This window comes from Hemiscyllium ocellatum, chromosome 29, assembly GCF_020745735.1.
Source record: "Hemiscyllium ocellatum isolate sHemOce1 chromosome 29, sHemOce1.pat.X.cur, whole genome shotgun sequence".
Lineage (NCBI taxonomy): Eukaryota > Metazoa > Chordata > Chondrichthyes > Orectolobiformes > Hemiscylliidae > Hemiscyllium > Hemiscyllium ocellatum.
Window position 1 is genome coordinate 34056046 of NC_083429.1, and position 24837 is coordinate 34080882.

Sequence of the window (24837 nt, forward strand, 5' to 3'; positions counted from 1 at the left end):
TAATATTAGTTTAAGCTAGCAATTTAGTGGGGGGTGATGGCTCAGAGATATTTTTACTAAACTGTTAAAACAGAGGCCTAGGTAATATTCTGGAGACTTGGTTCAAGTCCAGCCATCGCAAATGTTTGAATTTGCATTCAATAAAATTCTAGAACTAAGTGTCTAATAATGACCATGAAACGATTGTCAAAAAAAAATTGGGTTCATTAGCATCCTTTAGAGACAGAAATCTGCTACCCTTACCTGATCTGGCCTTGATGTAATGCCAGATCAACAATAATGTGATTGGCTCTGAACTGCCCTCTGGGATAGTAGTAAATGTCAGCCAAATCAAGAATGCTCTCATCTGAATGTATTTTTAAAAATTGATCTAATTCTATTCTGTTTGACTTACAGGTGATTACCTACTCTTCTGGTAGAGTTTACACAAATATAAGTGCAAGGCAGGGAGGAAGAGTTTCCTTTGCAGCAAATTACCAGATGGGGGATGCTTCCATTAAAATATCATCCCTACATTCGACAGACTCGGGGCTATACACGTGCAAAGTGAAAAATGAAGGCGTGTATGACTGGAAGAATGCTATTAATCTTGTTGTTTTAAGTAAGTGTAAGCACAAATATAACTTTAATTTTGAGTACTTTTGAAATGTAATTAAAGCTTTTATGGGCTATGTATTGAAAATGTGTAATAGTAATGTCAAAATATATGGCAAAGATCAGGCAGACACCTTTAACAAAATTGGTTTTGATTTGATTTTCCAGTAGACTGGACAACATAAATTCATTTTTCAAAATTCTTACCTATTTTTGCCAATAATAAAAGTGATTTATTCTTGCATTCCATTTGTGTCTTCAAACCTTATTTCTTGCTATCCTGCTTTTATTGCCCTCAACTGTTTAGAGCATAGAACATAGAACAGTACAGCACAGTACAGGCCCTTCAGCCCTTGACGTTGTGCCCACCTTTTATCCTACTCTAAGATCAAACTAACCTACAAACCCTTCATTTTACTATCACCTATGTGCCTATCTAAGAATCACTTAAATGTCTCTAATGTATCTGACTCTACTACCACTGGTGGCATTCCATGCGCCCCATTTTCTGTGTAAAGAACCATCCTCTGACATCTCCCCTAAACCTTCCTCCAATCACCTTAAAATGATGCCCTCTTAGGATAGCCATTTCTACCCTGGAAAAAATCTCTAACTATTCACTCCATCTGTGCCTCCCATCATCTTGTACACCTCTATCAAGTTGCCTCTCATTCTTCTTCACTCCAAATGAGAAAAGCCTTAGCTCCCTCAAACTTTGTTTGAGCTATTAATTCCATTGTTCTCATGCCGAACAAAAATCACTTGAGTAAAATTATCGCGTTATTGTTACTCTCTCCAAATGACTGCAGCACTGTATTGTTTCATGTTGAATCTTTTCAGCTCCTCAACGTATACCTGCAACCCTCCAATCACTCAACCGCTGTTTCCCAAATTCCTCAAAGTTTTATAATTAAGGAGAACCAATCGTAAAACATAACAGCATTATTTAAAAATAAGGACATGATATGTAACTTTAGAATGTAGCATGTAGAATGTTTGTGCTCGGTTCAATTGTCTCCATTGAGAAGTTTCACTTTAACCAAAGACATTTACTTTGAGTGCCATCTGCTGTATGCTTAGAAGGAAGTCATGAAATAACTATTGCAAATTTTTTTTCTCATCTTCTGCTCGAGGTTTGAGATTTTGCTTGTGAGGAAATGCTAGAAAACTTTAGTGACTTTTTCTTAGAACTAAAAAGATTAATGGGAGACTGAAGAAAGGTATAACACTGTCAGGGTTTTTTATAAGGTTAGTCAATCAAGCCAAGCTCTTTCCACTGGTTGGTGAGAAGGCATTTAACATACAATGAACAAAAATTGAGGTTAGTAAAATTTACTTTATTTGGAGATCCGGATTCTATCAGAAATAGTGGTGGAAGCAGAATCCATAATAGTTTTTATAATGGAAGTAAGTAAAAGAATATAAAGCTGATTAATGCGTAGCTTGATTTTGATCTCATGGTATTCCATTTGGTGTATATGCACTTTATTGAACAAAAGAATTACAACTGGATCCATTATGCTGTAACATGCCACTGTGCTTTAAAATGCACTCATACTCATTTAGAAGATTGAGAGGCAACCTTATTGAAACATATAACATTATTAGGAGATTGACAGAGTGGATGCAAAAAGGTTGTTTTCTGGGAAAGAAACAGCAGGGGGGATTCAGAGTAAGGAATTGCTCATTTAAGACAGAGATCAGGTGGAACTTATTTGCTCCAAGGGTAATGAGTCTGTGGAATTCTCTACCACACAATGCTGTAGAGATTGGAACTTTAAGTATTTTCAAGGCTGAAATAGATAGATTTTTAATCAGTAAGGCAGTCAAGATTCTGGGGAAAAGACAGGTAATGTGGAGTGAAGATTTTCAGATCAGGCATGATCTCATTTAATGGTAGAGCTATCACCATGAGCTGAGTGGCTTGCTACTGCTCCACATCTTATGGTCAAATGCAACTTTCTTGTTATCAATAGCAAACACTTCTTATACTAATTTCAAAGACATATTGACAAACAGGAACTTATTGAAAGTCTACACAAAGATACAGTGCACAGAAATACCTGCAAGTAAGTAATATAGCTGAATTCCAGTAACTTATCTAATATGCAATGCTATTATCTATAAGAAAATTAATAAAAATGTCTGTCGTAAAAATTAATAATCTGATTAAAATCCGTGGACTCAATTAAAATATTTCTGCTTTACTTCAGTCAAACCCTCCAAGCCTAAGTGTTGGATCCAAGGGAAACTACTGAAAGGGAATGATATCAAACTTCAGTGTAAATCTGACAAAGGCACTCAACCCATCTTGTATGAGTGGAAACCTGTTTCAGATACAGAAGAACATCAAGCCAAATTACACCCGAGTTTACACATAGGTTAGTGAATTAATGTTTTCAAAAACTGGATATGTTTCATACACACAGAAAGCACACAATCCAAATCAGGATGTTACATGTTTACCCTATTTCTGAACAGAATAATGTGTTTCAAATCGAATTTTTGCAGCTAATTTGTTGGAACATTTAATAGGTCTTCAAAGTTTGTGAGAAGATTTGTAGCTCAGGTGCTCGTTGTTGTGGTTCTGTTCGCCGAGCTGGGAATTTGTGTTGCAGACGCTTCGTCCCCTGTCTAGGTGACATCCTCAGTGCTTGGGAACCTCCTGTGAAGCGCTTCTGTGATCTTTCCTCCGCCATTTGTAGTGGTTTGAATCTGCCGCTTCCGGTTGTCAGTTCCAGCTGTCCGCCGCAGTGGCCGGTATATTGGGTCCAGGTCGATGTGCTTATTGATTGAATCTGTGGATGAGTGCCATGCCTCTAGGAATTCCCTGGCTGTTCTCTGTTTGGCTTGTCCTATAATAGTAGTGTTGTCCCAGTCAAATTCATGTTGCTTGTCATCTGCATGTGTGGCTACTAAGGATAGCTGGTCATGTCGTTTTGTGGTGGCTAGTTGGTGTTCATGGATGCGGATCGTTAGATATCTTCCTGTTTGTCATACGTAGTGTTTTGTGCAGTCCTTGCATGGGATTTTGTACACTATATTGGTTTTGCTCATGCTGAGTATAGGGTCCTTCGTTCTGGTGAGCTGTTGTCTGAGAGTGGCTGTTGGTTTGTGTGCTATTATGAGTTCTAGTGGTCGCAGTAGTCTGGCTGTCAGTTCGAAAATGCTCTTGATGTATGGTAGTGTGGCTAGTCTTTTGGGTTGCAGCATGTCCTCGTTTCGTTGTCTTTCCCTGAGGCATCTGTTGATGAAATTGCGCGGGTATCCGTTTTTGGCGAATACATGAATACATTGTATAGGTGTTCTTCTTCCTCTTTTTGCTTTTCTGGTGTACTGCAGTGTGTTGTGGCCCTTTTGAATAGTGTCTTGATGCAACTTCTTTTGTGTGTGTTGCCACTCTCAGACAACAACTCACCAGAACGAAGGACCCGATACCCAGCATGAGCAAAACCAATGTAATGTACAAATTCCCATGCAAGGACTACACAAAACACTACATAGGACCAACAGGAAGACAGCTAACGATCCGTATCCATGAACACCAACTAGCCACAAAACGACACGACCAGCTATCCTTAGTAGTCACACACGCAGATGACAAGCAACGTGAATTTGACTGGGACAACACCACTATTATAGGACAAGCCAAACAGAGAACAGCCAGGGAATTCCTAGAGGCATGGCACTCATCCACAGATTCAATCAATAAGCACATCGACTTGGACCCAATATACCGACCACTGCAACGGACAGCTGGAACTGACAACTGGAAGCGGCAGATTCAAACCACTACAAATGGCGGAGGAAGGATCACAGAAGCGCTTCAGAGGAGGGTCCCAAGCACTGAGGATGTCACCTAGACAGGGGACGAAATGTCTGCAACACAAATTCCCAGCTCGGCGAACAGAACCACAACAATTTAATAGGTCAGCCAGCATCTATTACAAGAACAGGTGAGTTAGTTCTTCAGGTGCCGAATGATCATCAGAAGTGGAAGTTAATAGACACAAACAGCATTTAGAAATAAAAGCTATACATCTGTGATACCTTCCAACCTGAATAGAATTGACAGGTTTTATTTATTCATTAATGAGATATGGATGTTGCTGGTAAGACCAGCATTTGTTGCCCATCCCTCATTGCCTTTGAAAAAATGGTGGTGAGATGCTTTGAACTGCTGTCCATCTAGTACATGTCCACCCAGAGTGCTGTTAGGAAGTTCCTAGATTTTGACCCAGACATAATGAAGGAACAGTGATATAGTTCGAAGTTAGGGTGATGTGTGGCTTGGAGGAAAGCTTGCAGATGCTGTTCTCATACTACTGCTACCCTTGTCCTTTTAGGTAGTAGAGATTATGAGTTTGGAATGTGCTTGGTGAATAGGGAGAAAGTGATTGTTTAAGATGGTGGGTAACATGCCAATTAAGCAGGCTACTTTTACCTGTTTGGTATCAAGTTCCTTGCATATTGTTGGAGCTGCATTCAGCAACAATAGTGGAGAGTATTCCATTGCACTCCTTGTAGAGATGGTGAATAGTATTTGGTGAATCAGAAGTTGAGTTACCACAGGATGCCTAGCTTCTAACCTGTTCTTTTAGCCACAGTATTTATATGATTGATACAGTCCAGTTCCTGATCAATAACTCCCTGGATGTTGATAGTGGGGAATTCAGTGATGGTAATATTATTGAATTTTAAGGTGAAATATTATTCTCCCCATCATTGTTGAGTGTTTTCAGCATTTTCTTTTACTTTAATTCAAATTTCCAACAGTTACAGTAATTTATGCTGTTTCCTTAATAAAGAAATTTAATTAAAAAACAACACTACTGTCGAAATATCCAAAATATGTAACTGTGAGGATGCTTTCCTTTTGGAGTCATGACCTCCTAGATTTTCCATGATTTTATTAATTTGGAATGGTACCTTTTTAAGGCTGGGCATTAGAAGTTAAAACAATGCTCTTCAATTTTTCAATGCTTTGTAACCAAAAAAAACAGTAATTTATCATTGTATTGTCTAATTTGTTATGATAGACATCTTAATGCCTGAGAACAACACAAACAATGTGGTTCAGAGTCAAGCCAAGCCAAACTCTCCCTCCTTGGACTACTCCATTCATCAAGTCCAAAATTCAACATTCATTCCTGATGGAGGGCTCTGGCCCGAAACGTCGAATTTCCTGTTCCTTGGATGCTGCCTAACCTGCTGTGCTTTAACCAGCAACACATTTTCAGCAAAATTCAACACTGGCAGGCGATGGAGGACTGCAGAAAACAGGATCAGGAAGTTATAACCAGGCATTAAGATGTCTATCATAACAAATTTCCCTCAGGCAGAACCCATGAATGCTGCTCTAACAGAAAGGCAGATGCAGATGTGCTTTAAAACATAGATGAAACTCAAAAGAAACCTTATTTTTGGACCATTCACATACTTGTGAGTGCACAATAATTACGTGGCACTGACACAGAACAAAGAGCAGGTTGTCTGCTTGTCTTGTTGGCAGGAAGAATGACATGTACATAAGAGACACACTTGCAAAAGAAAGAAAACAATTTCAGAGATAAAAAGTTCAGAATGGGAACTTAATTTAGTGGAAATATTTGATATCATTGGAAATTATTCAAATTTATTCAGCAAAAAATGATAGAAATTTTACAATGTTACTGACATGTTACAGTTTTCATTTACAGCAATGTACTCTGAAGGAACTTGACTTGTCAAATGCTTTGCACAGAATTCACCATTTAACAAGAATGTACTTTCTTCTTCAGATTCAAAAACTCCTGAAATGCTTTTGCTGAAGAATTTGAGCCAGATGAATGCTGGTCTATACAAGTGCAGTGCCATAAATGAAGCAGGAGAAGAAAACTGCATTGTTAATGTTGTAATTATGAGTGAGTCATCAATCTGAATAAATCGCATCAAAGAACTTGAGAATTGCACCCAAAAATGCGCTACCAAACAACTTAAATCGGATTTATTCACAGTTGCCCAGATTTTGCTGTTGTAATGATAATGAAATACTATATGCTCACCATTGTTACTCTGTGAAATTTACATTTTGTTGTGGGCCTATATGGTGCTAAAAGGGGAACTCAAAAAGTTGCTGCTAGTGATTATGAACTCCTCTTTCTGTGGACTGTCACCTTGCTGTGATGGAGAAACTTGAGTATTCCATTGATCATAAGAGCAATGTTGTCAGGAGTTCTGAATTCCTGGCAAGTTCTGATGTTATGATGGTAGGGTGAGAGGAGAGGTACCAGACAAAGTACAGTCCAAAGCAAGATCTCAACAGTGATCCAGGCACTTGTTACACATGTGATACCAATAGCTGCAATAGCAAGTGAAGGATGCAACTTTTGGAGATCCCCACTCATTGAGGTTTTCTTGCCACCGGAGCCAGATCTAGCTTCTGTCAAGGACCAAATGAGTGTTGAATGTGCAACAGCATTCCCATTTTAAAAGATGTCCTACAAAAGGCATCTATCTAGACCAAGAACCTCCTAGTAACACCTGCCAAATGTGTTTTGGAAGTTGGCTGTAAGAACAGGTTCATCAGCCACAAAAGGAACTATAGAACTCATGACATGGAATTTCTGAGATGGGCAATAATACATGTTTTAGAGTGATTGCTGATGACGACAACATGCTCCTCTGCTTTTAAAGCCATATTGATAAAAATTGTTTGGAAATCACTGAATTGAAATAAATTTACATTTATTCCATTCTGTGCCCACAATGAAAATATTGAAAACCTTAAACTTTGTTGACTAAAATCTTATTGTTGAATCATATTGTTGGGATATTAACATAACTTTATGGAATCAGATTTTTCTATTCCATGATTAAAAAACAGTTCAATTTTAAGTTTAGTAACATTTTACAATTTTCAGTTTTATCTAGTGTATGTTGCAGCCTTTATTTTTCTTTTTGTAAAACAATGAATGATAAAACCATTTTGCTACTTTCTGGTTTACTGTCTTGTGAGACATCCTCTGTGTCAGTGGTTGCTTTGCCTGTATGATGGCGTCATTGTTGCTGGATGCCGGAGCTCCCCTGGAGTTGGCATCAGAATGAAATTAATACCAGGAAAGGAAAAATCCACATTGCAGAGTTCATGAGATGTTTTCGCACAGCATTTGTTTTATTCATTGGATGAAGGTGTTGCTGACTAGGCCAGCATTTATTGCCCAACCCTAATTGCCCAGAGGGCAATTAAGACTCAACTACATTGCTGTGGGTCTGGAGTCATGTGTAGGTTAGACCAGGTCAGGATGGCAGCTTCTTTCCCTAAAGGACATCAGTGATCCAGACAGATTTTTACCAACATTTATTCATGGTCATCATGAGATTCTTTAATTCTACATTTTTATTGAATTCAAATTTCACCTGCTGCCAAGGCAAGATTTGAGCCCAGGTTTCCAGAACATTACCCAGGTCTCTGGATTAACAGTCCAGTGACAACCATTCGGCCATTGCCTCCCTGCAGGGAGCATTATTACTTCAACACTGACAACAAAATCTGGGCTAATGAAACTTATAGTGACAAAGAACCAATTATGATGTTTTGTGGGGAAAATAGAAATCCTTGTGCTGCATGACTGCATTTTACATTCAGCGTGTGCCACGTTAAAAAACAGTTTAAAGCATTATCTTTTTAGGCAAGGTCCTTAACCTGCTTAACTATGAGAAGTTCAATCTGTTAGAAAGGCAAAATAGAAATTCTGAATTCACAATTATCATATAGATCAATAATGAGCATAGAGAAGGGAAAAAAACAAGTTAATGGAAAATATATGTTGTGATAAATTCACAAAGATAAGTACTAATGGAAACGCGCAGTTTGCTAAAATAACCATAAGCATCCTTTTATGCACATTAATCTAGTTGGACATGGATATCAATATTAATTTGTCTGCTTATTTTTTTCCAGATGAGCTCGATCCTTGGATCATTGCTGCTGCTGTTATTGGAGTCATAGTTGGGCTATTATTAATCTTCCTAATCATCTGGTTAACACTGTACCTGAAAGAAAAGCATAAATATGAGGAAGAAGAAACTCCAAATGAGATCAGGTAAAGTGGTAATGTGGTCAAAAAGATACACATGATCACCCAGTTAACCTGGAGATTTTGAGTATTGACCATGACCTTGTCACCAAAATCAGTCTGAGGGAAACATACTGAAATAAACATTTATTTAGTCAAAGGAGACTGAAACCAATTAACCAGACCTGTATGTCCTGTTTGATTTATACCTTTATGAAAAGTCTATATGTTGGAGATAGAAAATAAAATCACCTACAATTATCCAGCTTAAAGAGAGTAAATGAAAAATATACAAATGAGCAATACTTCATTCAACTTTTTTTCAGCAGACCTCAAGAGCTGGATTTGTAACTGAAACAAGAAAGCATTCTCTCCCTCTATCTCCGCTCTCTCAGGAATTACATTGAATTGGAGCAATGTTTGAAAATTGATAACTCAAAAATATCTGCATACTTCAATGCTGCCACTGATCCAGAAATTCCTAACCAACTGTGATCTCATTTAAAACCTGATAGCTCAGGAATACACTTAGAATGTAAAACTACATATGCTTTTATCTTTCAAAAAAGCATCAGTGAGCTCGAAACATTATCTTTGCTCTTCCTGCCACAGATGTTGCCAAACCTATAGATTTGCTCTCTCACTTTCTATTTAATTTCAGAGCTCCAGCATCCATAGTATTTAGCTTTTATTTTACTTATATTCTTTTTGAGCTGAACATTATTCCCTTTATTACTTGATAAATGTTTCTGAATATGTTTGATGCTTCATCATATTTTTCTTGCGGTTGAGCAAGTCACAAAGTTTCTCTTCTTTCACTCAAGAAAACCTTATCATTCTCTCCTTACAGCTTCTGGTAAACTTGTTAAAGACAATTTAATTAGAGTGAAATATAGCGGCATGATAAAAATATAAAGCATTTTGATGTAACCAACTGAGGAAGGTGAAAAGAGAGGAGCTAATTCACCTCTCCTCACCTGATCATAACATAGTTGCAAAATGATTTCATGGTATAAAAAGCAAAGAGAGTGCTCATGGTTGTAAAAATACCAAACGTCTGTCCATTGTCGGTATGAATAACAAAAATAATGAACAGCTATATCCAAAAAGCAAAGCCCTGAGACACAAAATTAAGATTGGCATATGCAAACATACAAGAAACAAAATGGGGGCACTGTATTATTTCCAGAATTATCAGCATTCTGCTTTGCAGATACTTCAACCTTGTTTCCTGAGTAAACATATGGCAAGATCTACCATTGAGCAACCCATATTAACTTTGAATCACCCCAACTCATGCAAGTTCAGAATGGTTGCTTAACTGGAGGAAAGGCTGCCAATTATAAACCCAGAAAAATATTACATGCTCTAGGACTGTGGACCAGATAGACAATAAGGAACCACGATCCTGCCACTTGAGCAGCCTTTGACAAATATTCAGTTCATTCCTGAACAAAGTCCGTCTAAACAATGTTTACCGACATTTGTACAACTGTCATTTCCAATACAGTTCAAGACACCAGTGAACTCAGATATCTATTAGAATCAAATGAATAATTACAAAACAGAAGGAGACCATTCAGCCCAACCTGTCTCTTAATTAATCCCAAATTAAATTAATCCCATGTGCCCAGTCTTTCATTATAGCCTGCTGGATTTTCCTCATCACGCGATTATCGAATCCCAGTTTGGAAGCCATACTTTAATCTGCCTCAACCACATTCTCAGGCTATGCATTCCAAATCCTAACAATGCATAAAAATGCTTTTCCTCATGTCACTTTTGGTTCTCACCATGAACACATAAGCAGACAGCTGTCAGGAAACGCTTCTTCAAATAATTTTCCTTTTGAATGCCACACTCTCAGTATATTGCTGTCAAAAATGGAACTCTTTACTCCAAGCATTAGCACTGTGTGTTTAACAACTCTTTACTCCTCAACTGAGGAGAACAAGACACCGATTACTGACTCACCAACAGAGGAATCCAAGATTTGTAGGAATGGGCCAACTCAGGCACATATGGGAAGAATGGGAGCAGCCTCTATCATGACTGCATACTCTCAAAACAGCTGGCTACGTGGACCATTTGTAGTGTGCATATTTCTATTAAACAAATAGAAATCATATTATTACAAAAATGAATGAAATTCACCATTTGTCTCATTCTCCCTTTCCATGATGAGGGACTAGCATCCAGTTGCCTGCTTCATGGTGGTTAAACTCAGAAAACTCAGCAGTGGGAATTCTAAACAGAAATTAAGTCCATTGATCTGCTTTACCATTTAAGAATTTGTTCCAAAGCTAGATTCTTTGCTTCTTTACATTCCAAATTCAAACCTTGATTTATATATTTTAAACATTTTTTTTCATTGCACTGAACAGGGAAGATGCTGAGGCGCCAAAGGCAAAGCTCATTAATTCACCATCTTCAGTGGGGACAGGAAGCACGGGATCTGGTTCCTGTTCAGTCAATTCTGTCAAAAATGCAACGCTTTACCCTAAGCAGCCTCAAACATCATCAACTGAGGAGAACAAGACACCTATTTCTTACTCACCGATAGAGGAGGCCACTATTGATAGGAATGGGCCAACTCAGGCACATATGAAAAGAATGGGAGGAGTTCCTGTCATGATACCTGCCCAGACAAGGGCTTTTCAGACTGTATGAGCATTATTTGGGGGGAACTATTCTCCAACTAATGTACTGGGAAGTTTCATCAACTTTGGAAACAGTTGAACTTAAAGCTGGAAAGTCTGACCTGCAACCTGCCCATGTCTGAAATTTGACATCAGTGAATTTTGTTGACTAAACAGGATTGTTTTACCTAGGCACCTTCTCACATACTGATTGCATTAGGGAAAAAGTCCAGAAAAAAATAGATTTCTATTGAACAGATGAATCTACTTTGCACAATAGAAGTTCTGAGGCTGGCTTCGCTGATTCTTACACATAGCTAGACACACATAGACACACATATATAAAAACACGCAATTCTAATTGAATTCTGTCTGAATTTGCTGAACTTGTGGAATGTTGAGAAACAAATGATATTTTAATGTTGCCCAGAGCTGGGGAAATAAATGACTTATTCCAGAATGTTCTGAAAGAAAACTGGGATAAGTTCAAGATTCTCGGCTTGCCGCTGGTTTTGGTTTTGTAAAATGTACACAAGGACTTTCCAGTGGACATCCCAACCTACTGGCTATAACAGGGTTCCTCTATGATTGTAGGCTATGCACATGTTATACTCTCAGAGAAGGACTCTGATGGAGGATAATCTTAGAACTGGGAATCCACAATAAGTAGTGCATTTTCATTTATTTGAAAATATACAGGCACCACAACACTGATTTCATTAGATACAGCTCAGTAAAAATGATACTGGAGGATATTGCTACTGGCAAAATAATTCAGAGGTTATATATCTTTAAATGGACCAATAATGACAATTTATGCCAAATGATATACAAAATTTAAGTTGATACGGAACCTGCAAAAACTAGGGATAAACTTTCTGCTGATTTTTCATGCAAACTTGACAATCATACAGTTCATGTGGTTATTGCTTTTAAATCAAAGAAACATGTGTAATACAGGCATGGCACATATCTTATGATCAACTTTTAATATCTTTGCTATTCAAAGGTGAGTGATTGACAACAACACAACTTTATTTCTTCTTTAACTTTCATGTACTAACCACTCTCTTGATAAATAGGTTTCTCTGAATTCTTTACAGTATTTTGTGCTTATGGTTTTTAGTTTTGAATATCTTCTCTATCACTACACAATCAAATCCCTTCAGTGTTTTAAAGTACTCTATTAAATGATCAAATGTTGCTATAGCATGAATCAAGTTGTATTGAAGATCAAACTGCACCTTCACTTGCTTTGGTTGATATCAATTACACTTAGTGAATTACATTTCAACAGAAATATTAAGGGTAACAGAACATTGGTTGATGCTATTGAATTTTTGTTATGTATTTTTTGCTAACTCTAGTACATACTATTTTCCTTAACAATGTCAAGAAATAGAACAAAGGTTTTTTGAGAGAGCGAGATTTTTCCATAAAAAGGAATAGGGAGGAGGAGAAATCATCTTCAGTAACTATTGTGGCCCTGATAAGAATATAAGAACATAAGAACTAGGAGTAGACCTTCTGGCCCTTCGAGCCTGCTCCGCCATTCAATAAGATCATGGCTAATCTTTTCATGGACTCAGCTCCACTGAACTCCATTTTCACCATATCCTTTAATTCCTTTATTTTTCAAAGAAGTATCTACCTTAGCTTTAAAAGCGATTACTGAAGTAGTGTCAACTACTTCCCTAGGCAAGGAATTCCATAGATTCACAACCTTCTGGGTGAAGAAGTTCCTTCTCAGTTCAGTTCTCAACCTGCTTTCTCTAATCTTGAGGCCATGCCCTCTTGCCCGAGTTTCACCTACTAGTAGAAACATCCTATTTCTATTTTATCGATTACCTTCATAATTTTATATGTTTCAATAAGATCCCCCCTCATTCTTCTGAATTCCAATGAATATAATCTCAATTTACTCAGCCTCTCCTCATAAGCCAACCCCCATCAATTCCAGAATCAACCTAGTAATCAATACAACTCTCTCCCTGTTTCATTTTGCTGGTGTTTAGTAATCACTCATAAAATGCTTCACCCCAATGCTAAATGTTATTATTGTTACCTACTATCCACATATGCTTATATGTTGTTTTTAACCTGCCAAACATTATACATTTGAAAGGCATTAAATCTCCCTCAAATATGAGGGTTTGCATTTCAAGTTTTGTTGCCTCTGGCTTAGTAGAGACAATGGCCTCAAAATTGCTGTCAAAGTAACAGCAAGGTTAATATCATGTTATTACTGATGTGCAAGTACCTCTGCACCTTCAGATGAAGGTAGCTACACAAAACACAGAAGTGAATATTTTATTGTCAGTCAACACCTAAAAGAAAACTATTGCAACTGGGGAGATTCCTTCCTTCAGGTTTTAATTAGTTGTATATTATTTCAAACTTCAATTCTTTGTTCTGTCTCTGTTTTCTCTTTTGCATGTTTTTAATTTAATTAATTAGACAATGCATTCATTCACTCCAAACTCCACTTCCCGATTCAGCATGTGTGCTGTTCACTTAGCTTGATTAAGAAAATGCACAATTGTTTGCCCTCTTCATCCAGGTGGTTGATGCCTGTTAGAAAATGTTGCACTCTTTCCATCTCATACTTTCAGTGACTTTAAAATACCATGGAGATGAACAGCTTTATGGGAGTATAGCAATAGAAGGTATTTGTTGTCCTGTCATTGTATTATTTGGTTCATGACTTGTCTAACTGAACAATGGGCTCTATGTACTGGATTTTACAAAACTGGCTTCTGCCAATATACTTAAAATAGTTGATCATTAATAATTACTTTTCAGATTTATTCTTTTTTGCTTAATCTCATCCAAGAACTTCGCAATTTACAGAGTGTATTTTTCAATGCAGACTTTTATTCAATAATAGACTTATAATCCCTAAAGATTGGGTGCGGACACAATACAAAAGCATGTAGTTATTAACAATACTGTAAAAAGACCATGGAGTTCATAACTTGTAGAGCTTAGAAATTCACATTGGTCCAACATATGGGATATTGTGCAACATACTGGAATTCAGGGACATGGGCCAAATACTGTTCAGAGCCATTGTGTTCATGTCATTCACACAGTAAGAACTCAAATGGTCTCCACTTACTAAGATTCACCACACAACTTAATCAGGGGAAGTTGTAGTGTGCAGGCATGTGTATTCCTATGTCTTTAACAACAATGGGAATTTTGATGGAGTAAAATTTAGCAACTTTGAAAAATATATTAAAAACAACTGCTAATTTGGTAAGTGCATCTTCAAAAACAAAAATAAACAGATAAGTATATTTCTGCCTGAGAAAATCTCAAGTGATTCAATGTGTAAATCTATTCAGAAGAGACAGAAAAATTTAATTGTGAGTTCTAACAGATGCAAACAGATTTGGACTTTGTGTTTACTTTTACTTTTATATATGATGAAGTAGTTAGAAACCTGTGTATCCATTAATCCATAAATATTTGCTTAAAAACTGTTTTTTGTTTGGAACAGCCAAATTCCATGGTTTTTGTTGTTAAAGAGTGGAATTCCAAATGCAGCACTTGATGATATTAGTATTGAAAGTATTGGCTCATTGCATTTTCTCTAGTGCAGCTTAGGAAGTTGCAAAATCTTGTTATGCCCAGTACAACTTAATCGAGGAACATTCTGAATGTTTGGACATTAGTGGCATTATATTTGCTCAATCAATCAAATTACATACAAAATAAAACCATTGGAGATTTGTTTGCTGCTGGCTTCAGCTGTTACAGGGCAAAGTTTATTCATTTGATTTTCCTCACTCAGTATTGTGAAAATTATTTACCAGGCCCTCACATTAGATCCTATTAACCACTAGTTAGTAGTGCATCTGTGAAAGATTTTGTTGTTAATTTTAAACATTCTGACAGAAACTAGCAAAGATTTGAATTTTTGGCTTAAAGGGATAGGAAGCAAAAGCCTTTTACATATCAGAAAGGATCTTTTGAAAGGGAAATAATGCTCAACTATGAACTGCTTTAATATTTATTGTTATGATAATCACAAAGCACCAAATCAGAACACTATCAACTATCCAACACTTCCCTTGCAATTGTGCTTTATCACTCAATTATAGGACAGTTTTCAAAATATTTTATGTAAGTATAATCTTTATGTTGAATTGTATCAGTTAAATATGAAGTTGGAGGTTCATAAGTGTATAACAAAGCTGCAAAAATTGACTGTATTTCCCATTTTTAAAAGACATTCTTTCCTTGCTATTGAGTGCACCACATCATACAGACTTCCTCAGGTGTGAGGACAGGCCTCAACCACTGGAGCTCATTAGGCAAACAGTAAATATACCACAGCAGTTTGTGATGTTTCCCATAATTTTCCACTCTCCTGTGATGAAGACTGTGACATTTCGGTGGTGCTCCATCTACTCCAATCCCCTCCAAACCCACATGACTATATCCGATATCATTTTTGTGAATCTAAATCTTAGTATATTTAATACCAGTGTGTCAGGAATTGATATTGATTTTAAATTATCGTAGACGCACCAGTTATAGAGATATAGAGTCACAGAGTCATACAGCAGGAAAGAGTTCCTTTGGTCCAACTCATCTGTACCGACCAGACATCCCAATCTGACCTTATCCCACTTGCCAGCATTTGACCCTTATCCCTTTAAACCCTTCATATTCATATACCCATCTAGATGCCTTTTATATGTTGTAATTGTATCCAACTCCACCACATCCTCTGGCAGCTCATTTCATACATGCACCACCCTCTGCATGAAAATGTTACACTTCAGGTCCTTTTAAAATCTTTCCCCTCTCACCTTACACCTATGCCCTCTAGTTTTTGATTCCCCCACCACAGAGAAAAAAAAATCTTTGTCTATTTACTCTGTCTATGACCCTCATGGTTTTATAAACTTCTGTAAGATTATCCCTCAGCCTCTGACATTCCAGAAAAAAAAGGCCTAGTTTCCCCCAATAACTCAAATCCTTCAGTCCCTGCAATTTCCTTGTTAATCTTTTCCGCACCCTTTGAAGTTTAACAATATCCTTCCTATGGGAGGGCGACCAGAATTGCACATAGTATTATAAAAGTGGCCTCAGCAATTTCCTATGCAGTTGCAACATAACATTCCAGCTCTTGTACTCAAATGAAGGCAAGCATGTCAAACGCCTTCTTCACCACCCTGTCTACCTGTGACTCCACTTTCCAAGAACTGTGCGATTGCATCTGTAGGTCTCTTTGTTCGGTAACACTCCCCAGGGCCCCACCATTTAGGTAGCATGGAGGCACAGTGGTTAGCACTGCTGCCTCACAGTACCAGAGACCCGGGTTCAATTCCTGCCTCAGGCGACTGACTGTGTGGAGTTTGCACATTCTCCCCATGTCTGTGTGGGTTTGCTCTGGTTTCCTCCCACAAACCAAAAATGTGCAGGTTAGATGAATTGGCCATGTTAAATTGCCCATATTGTTAGGTGAAGGGCTGAATGTAGGGGAATGGGTCTGGGTGGGTTGCGCTTCAGCGGGTCAGTGTGGACTTGTTGGGCTGAAGGGCCTGTTTCCACACTGTTTCTTGGTCCATCTGTTTAAGGTTCCATTTTACTCTGAGATAATCTTCTTCACTGTTCACTACACCACCTATTTTGGTATCATCTGCAAACTTACTAACTATCTCTTATATTCTCTTTGAAATCATTTATATAAATGATGAAAAGCAGTGGACCCAGCACTGATCCTTGTGGCATACTACTGGTCACGGTCTCCAGTCTGAAAAACAACCCTCTACCACCACCCTCTGACTCCAACACACATGCCAATTTTGTATCCAATTGGCTAGTTCCCCCTGGATCCCATGTGATCTAACCTTGCTAACCATTCTACAGTGTGGAACCTTGTTGAATGTCTTGCTGAATCCATATAGACATTGCAATTTGTCACCTCTTCAAAAAATTCAATCAGATTAGTGAGAAAGGATTTCTAACACATAAAGCCATGTTGATTATCTCTCATCAGTCCCTGCTTTTCCAAATGCATTTAAATCCTGTCTCTCAGAATCCCCTCCAACAACTTATCCACCACTGATGTCAGGCTCATTGGCCTATAATTCCCTGGCTTTTCCTTACTGTCTTTCTTAATCATGGCATGCATTCGCCAATCTCTTCCTGCACATCTTTGCCATATTAGCATGTTTATTTTTAAATTTGATGTGTACAAAATGGAATAGTAGAAACTATATAGTCTAGAAAGTATTAACACTAAATCTAACAGATTAAAAAAAATGATTTGAATGCTGGAAATTTGAAATTAAATCAGAAAGGTAAGTTATGTATAGCAAGCACAATGGTATCTGATACGAGTAGAGCCAGGCTGACAAAGCATCTTCACCCAACATATAAACCTAGATTTTCTTTCAGTTGTTGATGGGTCTGCTCTGAATTTACAGATTGTTTTCTTTTCTTATTGCATGCTTGTAGATTAAAATATTTGAAGGTTACAATCTTATATTTGTACCACATCAAAAATAATTTGAGAAACAATAATTCCCATTTTTTTTAATCGTAGGAAAGGCTTACTTTGTGCATTTTATGTTTTGTTCTTTTTTTGTTCACAAACATTATACTGCCAGATTTCAGAACTGCCATTTCCACTCACCAGCTGTCCTTAACAGTTTTACATTGACAGATTTACATACTAAGAAAAGATAATGAAATTCATGCATAATCAGCAACCAACGACATAGTCCAAGGCTTGTAACTATAACACCTAGAGATTCATTAATGTGATTAAATAAAATTCTAACATAAAATTGTAGTAAAGATACTCAGATAATTGATGCCAGCTTTCCTCAAGGCATCCGGGATTCTAATTAATTGCAAGCTGTTGTAATTAAAAACAAATGATTAAAAAAATTACATTGGACTAACACTTGGTGGTAAATTAAATGCCAGCATTTGTTTGTTCAGGAGTCTGTACTTTTCTGTTGTTCTTTTTGATAGTGTTTCAAACTACATGTTAACTAAGCACTGTGAGAGTAACTTGCATCTGACTCTAGTGGGAAATATTTCATTTAAGATAAATCTTTTATATTTAACATTCAATAGATACTATGTGTAAAGGTTTTATTTGTCCAAGGTATGAAAAAAAAATTCTTGCTGCAGAAAACTGAGAGTCAGTCCTGAATAATAGTCATATGCTAGAAAGAGAAACTCTAAAATTGAATAAATTCAGATTTAATTGTCTTATTGAAATGAAATCATTGTGCTACACTCAAAGGGATAAAGAAAACTCAGTGACGATTGCACTCTGTGGTACTTTTGTCTTTTTGGTTATTTTAAATTTCTTTTGCTCTAAATACTTCAGTTAGATTTTAAAAAAAGGTCTATAAGGGATTATCTTTAAACTGTTGTGTACAATGCATGCTCACATTTCATTGCATAGTATAAGAGAAATGACACTGTATCTTGGAGAATGGGGCACATATTCGTGTAAATAGTTTTTCATTCAAGGGCAAATGTATATTTTTATAACTTACCACTGTATTTCCTGGTTTGATAGTTGTAATATTCTCCAATAAAATAATGAATGAAATTTATCTTGTGATTTTGCATATTCTTTTAAGGCTTTCCCAGTGAAGCAAAACATTCATTGATGTAAAAGTGTAAAGTTGTAAGACTGAAACATAAAGACTTATAGTTTTCTCCCTGGGTGACTATGACTACATAATTCTTGGACTGTGCTCAGATTGCTGATCTCAGAGAATGACAATGAGGCTATTGCAATCAGCTTCAGTATTCAAGGAAAAATTAGCGAGGTTCTTATTTTTGATTGTTGTTCAATTAGTTAAACTGGACTTGGGAAACATATGAATGGTATGTGAACAAAGCTGGACTGTACTATGTTGGCCCTCCTCACTATTGAACATCTTCCCAACATCGTTTTTCAATTTGCTACATGGAGTACGGTCACCTGAGGATGGGTGAAACCTCTGGAACATGACTAAGTGCCTTCAAAGGGAGGGAAGAGCATTGAAAAAGAAAGGATACATTACCTAAGTACCTTCCTTTTATGTTGTCAGAGAATTGTCAGATTGTGAATAAAACGCATATGCAGATCTTGTGGAATTGACATGTTTGCTTATTTCACAATATTGTTGAAAGAGAAATTGACTGCATGTACACAGAATGGTTACTGCACAGATGAGTCTTAGCCTCAACCCTGAAGTACAGGCACTTAGAGTTTTTAGAGTTACAAAAGATTGATGTTAATTGCAAGATAATACAGTTCTGATTACAATTGATAGTTTGACATTATTGAAATTATTTGATGCTGCAAAGACAGGAGCTTTAGGTTGGATCAAAGTTCAGAAAGAGGGATAAACTGGGTAATTATAGACTAGTCACAACAATGCCTGTGAAGGGAACACATTTGGAGACAGTAATTGGAATAAAATAACTTCTTTTGGAGAAATATGGTAATCAATGACAGCATGAATTTATTTAAAATAAATTGTGTTTGATGAATTTGAGTTATTTCATGAAGTAACAGTGTGAGTTTAGAGTGATTGATGGACTTTCAAGATATATTCAGGTTTGTAAAATGAGAAGACATCGCAACTGAAATTTAGCATAGAGAAGTGAAAAATGCTGAGTTTTGGAAAGAACAAGAAGGGTGGCAATATGAACAAAACAGTATAATTTTAAAGGGTTTACAAGATCAGACATTATTACAGGTTTATAGAGAGAAATCTTTGAGAGGAGATAAACAGGATGATATAGCTATTGAAGTATATGTGTCTTTTATTATGTCAATAGAGATAAAGAAAATTGATAAATGCCTATAAATAACTTGTTATGCCTCAGCTATTTCACTGTGCCCAATTTACAGTACCACAGCTTAAGCAAAATGTCAATGTCAAGGAGAGGGTGAAGAGGACATTTTGTAGAATGAGACCAGGGGTCAGGATCCTCAGTTACAAGAACATAAATAATACAGCGTAGAACAGGTCCTTCAGCCCTTGTTTCGCCAACCTGTGAACTAATTTAAGATCATGCCCCTACATTATCCGATCATCATCCATGTGCTTATCTACGGATTGTTTAAATCTCACTAATATTGCTGAGTTAACTACATTGGCAGGCAGGGCATTCCACGCCTTTACCACTCTCTGAGAACATGCCTCTGACATCTATCTTAAATCTATCACCCCTCAATTTGTTGCTATGCCCCTCATACAAGTTGATGTCATCATCCTAGGAAAAAGACTTTCACTGTCTACCCTATCTAATCCTTTGATCACCTTGTATGTCTTTATCAAATCACCTCTTAGCCTTCCCTGCCCTGGGGGCAGGGAAATTATGATGCAGTGAGGCATGACTTAGGATGTGTGGATTGGAAAAACAGGCTTCAAGAGAAGAACACTAATGAGATGTGGGGAGTGTTCAAGGAGCAGCTACTGCGTGTCCTCGATAGGTATGTACCAGTCAGGCATGGTGTAAAGGGCCTTGTGAGGCAGCCGTGGTTTAGTAAGGAATTGGAGTCCCTTGTGAAAGGGAAGAAGGCGGCATATGTAAAGATGAGGCGTGAAGGTTCAGTAGGGGCGATTGAGAGTTATAAGGTAGCCAGGAAGGAGCTAAAGAGGGAGCTAAGAAAAGCGAGAAGGGGACATGAAAAGTCTTTAGCTGGTAGGATTAGGGAAAACCCAAAGGCTTTCTATAGGTATGTCAAGAATAAAAGGATGACTAGGGTAGGTATCGGTCCTGTCAAGGATAGTAGTGGGAAGTTGTGTGTGGAGGCGGAGGAGATTGGAGAGACATTAAATCAGTACTTTTCATCAGTATTCACTCAGGAACAGGACACTGTTGCTGATGTGAATATGGAATCACAAATAATTAGAATGGATGCCCTGGAAATATGCAGGGAAGAGGTTTTGGGAATATTGGAAAGGATGAATATAGATAAGTCTCCTGGGCCTGATGGCATTTACCCCAGGATCCTATGGGAAGCTAGGGAGGAGATAGCAGAGCCAATGGCCTGGATTTTTATGTCGTCGTTGTCAACAGGAATAGTACCAGAGGACTGGAGGATAGCGAATGTGGTCCCATTGTTCAAGAAAGGGAGTAGGGATAGCCCTAGCAACTATAGGCCAGTGAGTCTGACTTCAGTGGTGGGCAAAGTCTTAGAGAGAATGGTAAGGGATAAGATTTATGAACATCTGGGTAGGAATAACGTGATCAGGGATAGCCAGCATGGTTTTGTGAAGGGCAGGTCGTGCCTCACAAACCTTATTGAGTTCTTTGAGAAGGTGACCAAGGAAGTGGATGAGGGTAAAGCAGTAGATGTTGTGTATATGGATTTTAGTAAGGCGTTCGATAAGGTTCCCCATGGTAGGCTAATGCTAAAACTTCGGAGGTATGGCATTGAGGATACATTAGAGGTTTGGATTAGGAATTGGCTGGCTGGAAGGAGACAGAGGGTAGTAGTTGATGGATTATGTTCATCTTGGAGCGCAGTTACTAGCGGTGTACCACAAGGATCTGTTTTGGGACCATTGCTTTTTGTTATCTTTATAAATGATCTAGAGGAAGGACTTGAAAGCTGGGTAAGCAAGTTTGCGGATGACACAAAAGTCGGTGGAGTTGTGGATAGTGAGGAAGGAAGTGGTAGGTTACAGCGGGATATAGATAAGTTGCAGAGCTGGGCGGAAATGTGGCAAATGGAATTCAATGTAGCTAAGTGTGAAGTCGTTCACTTTGGTAGGAATAACAAGATGATGGATTACTGGGCTAATGGTAGGCTACTTGGTAGTGTGGATGAGCAGAGGGATCTTGGTGTCCATGTACACAGATCTCTGAAAGTTGCCACCCAGGTAAATAGTGCTGTGAGGAAGGCATATGGTGTACTGGGCTTTATTGGCAGAGGAATTGAGTTCCGGAGTCCTGAGGTCATGTTGCAGTTGTATAAGACTCTGGTGCGGCCTCATCTGGAGTATTGTGTGCAGTTTTGGTCGCCATACTATAGGAAGGATGTGGAAGCTTTAGAACGAGTGCAGAGGAGGTTTACCAGGATGTTGCCTGGAATGGTAGGAAAATCTTATGAGGAAAGGCTGAGGCACTTGGGGCTGTTCTCATTGGAGAAGAGAAGGTTTAGGGGAGATCTGATAGAAGTGTATAAGATGATTAGGGGTTTAGATAGGGTAGATACTAAGAACCTTTTACCGCTAATGGAGTCAGGTGTTACTAGGGGACATAGCTTTAAATTAAGGGGTGGTAGGTATAGGACAGATGTTAGGGGTAGATTCTTCACACAGCGGGTTGTGAGTTCATGGAATGCCCTGCCCGTATCAGTGGTGAACTCTCCTTCTTTATGGTCATTTAAGCGGGCATTGGATAGGCATTTGGAAGTTATTGGGCTAGTATAGGTTAGGTAGGATTCGGTCGGCGCAACATCGAGGGCCGAAGGGCCTGTACTGCGCTGTATCCTTCTATGTTCTATGTTCTATGTTCTTCTTTCCAATGAGAACCTTGAGTCCCTCAACCTTTCTTCATAAGACCTTCCCTCCAAACCAGGTAACATCCTGGTAAATCTCCTCTACACCTTTTCCAATGTGAACACATCCTCCCTGTAATGGGGCAACCAGAACTGCACACAATATTCCAAATGCGGCCACACTACTGTTTTGTATTGTTGCACAATGACATTACGGCTCTGGAATTCAATCCCTCTACCAATAAAACTAACACACTGTATGCCTTCTGAACAGCATTATCAACCTGGGTGGCATCTTTCAGGGATCTATGTACATGGACTGCAAGATCCCTCTGCACATCCACACTACCAAGAATCCTTCCATTGACCCAGTATTCTGACTTCCTGTTATTCTTTTCAAAGTGAATCACCTCACATTTATCTGTATCGAACTCTATTTGCATCTCTCAGCACAATTCTGCTGTTTATCCAAGTCTCCTTGCACCCTGCCACATTCTTCCAAACTGTCCACTACTCCACCGACTTTATTGTCATGTACAAACATACTAACCAATCCACCTATGTATGCATTGAAGTCATTTATAAAAATGACAGACAGCAGTGGTCCCAAAACAGATCCTTATTGCACACCACTAGTAACCAGACTCCAGGCTGAATATTTTCCATCAATCACCACTCGCTGCCTTCTTACAGAAAGCCAGTTTCTAATCCAATCTGCTAAATCATCCTTAATCCTATGCCCCTGCATTTTCTCCAATTGCCTACCACCTGGAACCTTATCAAAGACCTTACTGAAGTCCATATACACCACATCAACTGCCCTGCCCTCATCCACCTGCTTTGTCACCTTCTCAAAAAACTCAAGGAGGTTTGTGAGACATGACCTGCCCTTGATGAAACCATGTTGACTACCTGAAATCAAATTGTGGCTTTCTAGATTTTTTTAAATCCCATCTCTTCTTTCCAAAACTTTTCCTACAACAGATGTAAGGCTCATTGGTCTAAAAGGAGAAAGTGAGGACTGCAGATGCTGGTCTATAATTATACCTGGGCCATCTTTACTGCCTTTCTTGAACAAGGGCGCAATATTTGCAATCCTCCAGTCCTCTGATACTAAACTAAAGAACTAAAGTGACTGTATTTTAAAGGATGGCCTGTATGTACTTATTTAGGTTGAGACCAGGAGGACTTTAATCAGTGGGTGGCTTCTTTCTAGGTTGTGGAAACAAAGTGTCTATAGCTGTTTATCTGTATGGCTTTCTGTAAAAAAAAGAATGCCACATTGCCATCGGAATAGATCGCAAACAGGTTTTTTTTTAACCTGTTCAGCAATTTATATTTTTCAGTAAATCTTTACTGTATAAATCAGAACATGAGTTGAAATAACCCTATTCAAGTTCTGGTAGAAGATAAAGGCACATTCTAGGGCATTTAGATTATCTTACTTTCCGGCAATGCATTGAGGCGATTGCATCGAACCATTCAGGTTTTGACAAGATTTGACAGGGTAGCCATTGACTGGTTGCTGCATCTGAGGACTAGGAGGATAACTCAAGATAACTTAGGATAACATAGTACTGGGCTAAGGAGACATGTCTTTTGAGGGTTATGAATCTTTGAAATTTTCTACCTCAGGGGCTCCACTATTAAGATATTTAAGGCTGAGATAGTCAGATTTTTTCCAGAGGAACAAAGGATATGGATTGCAGGCAAGAAAATAAAGTTAAAATTCTACTGAATGGCAGAGCAAGTTTGATGGGCTGTAATAATTCTGTTCCAAAACTTATATTCGTTGTATTGTAATTAGCTGATTAAACCTTTCAAATTTTGAAAAGCATCTCCACTTTACTAATCCAAGGTCACCTTTAGCCAGACTGGTGTAACACTGTTTGTAAAAAACACGTCATTCAAGAGCAATTGAATCATTGCAGTCAGACCCGCAAGTGTTCCGAATACAAGTAACAGGAAACTTTTCAATTTTTACTCAATTGGAAAAGCAGATTTCTCAATCTTGTTTTATTTAATGGCAGCAAATTTACAAATCACACCCAGTAAAACCAGA

The 24837-nt window shown here is 38.0% G+C and overlaps 1 protein-coding gene across 2 annotated transcripts in view; it reads left to right on the forward strand.

Moving 5' to 3' along the window:
* Positions 1-12085, forward strand: part of LOC132829584 (CXADR-like membrane protein) — a 128461-nt gene extending 116376 nt beyond the window's left edge. For both annotated transcript variants that reach the window (XM_060846848.1, XM_060846847.1), the window contains exons 3-7: positions 397-601; positions 2808-2975; positions 6375-6497; positions 8537-8678; positions 11036-12085. In XM_060846848.1, the coding sequence (XP_060702831.1) occupies positions 397-601; positions 2808-2975; positions 6375-6497; positions 8537-8678; positions 11036-11321 (924 nt within the window). In that variant the 3' untranslated portion in view covers positions 11322-12085. The remainder of the gene's footprint in view (positions 1-396; positions 602-2807; positions 2976-6374; positions 6498-8536; positions 8679-11035) is intronic.
* Positions 12086-24837: the final 12752 nt, after the last annotated feature.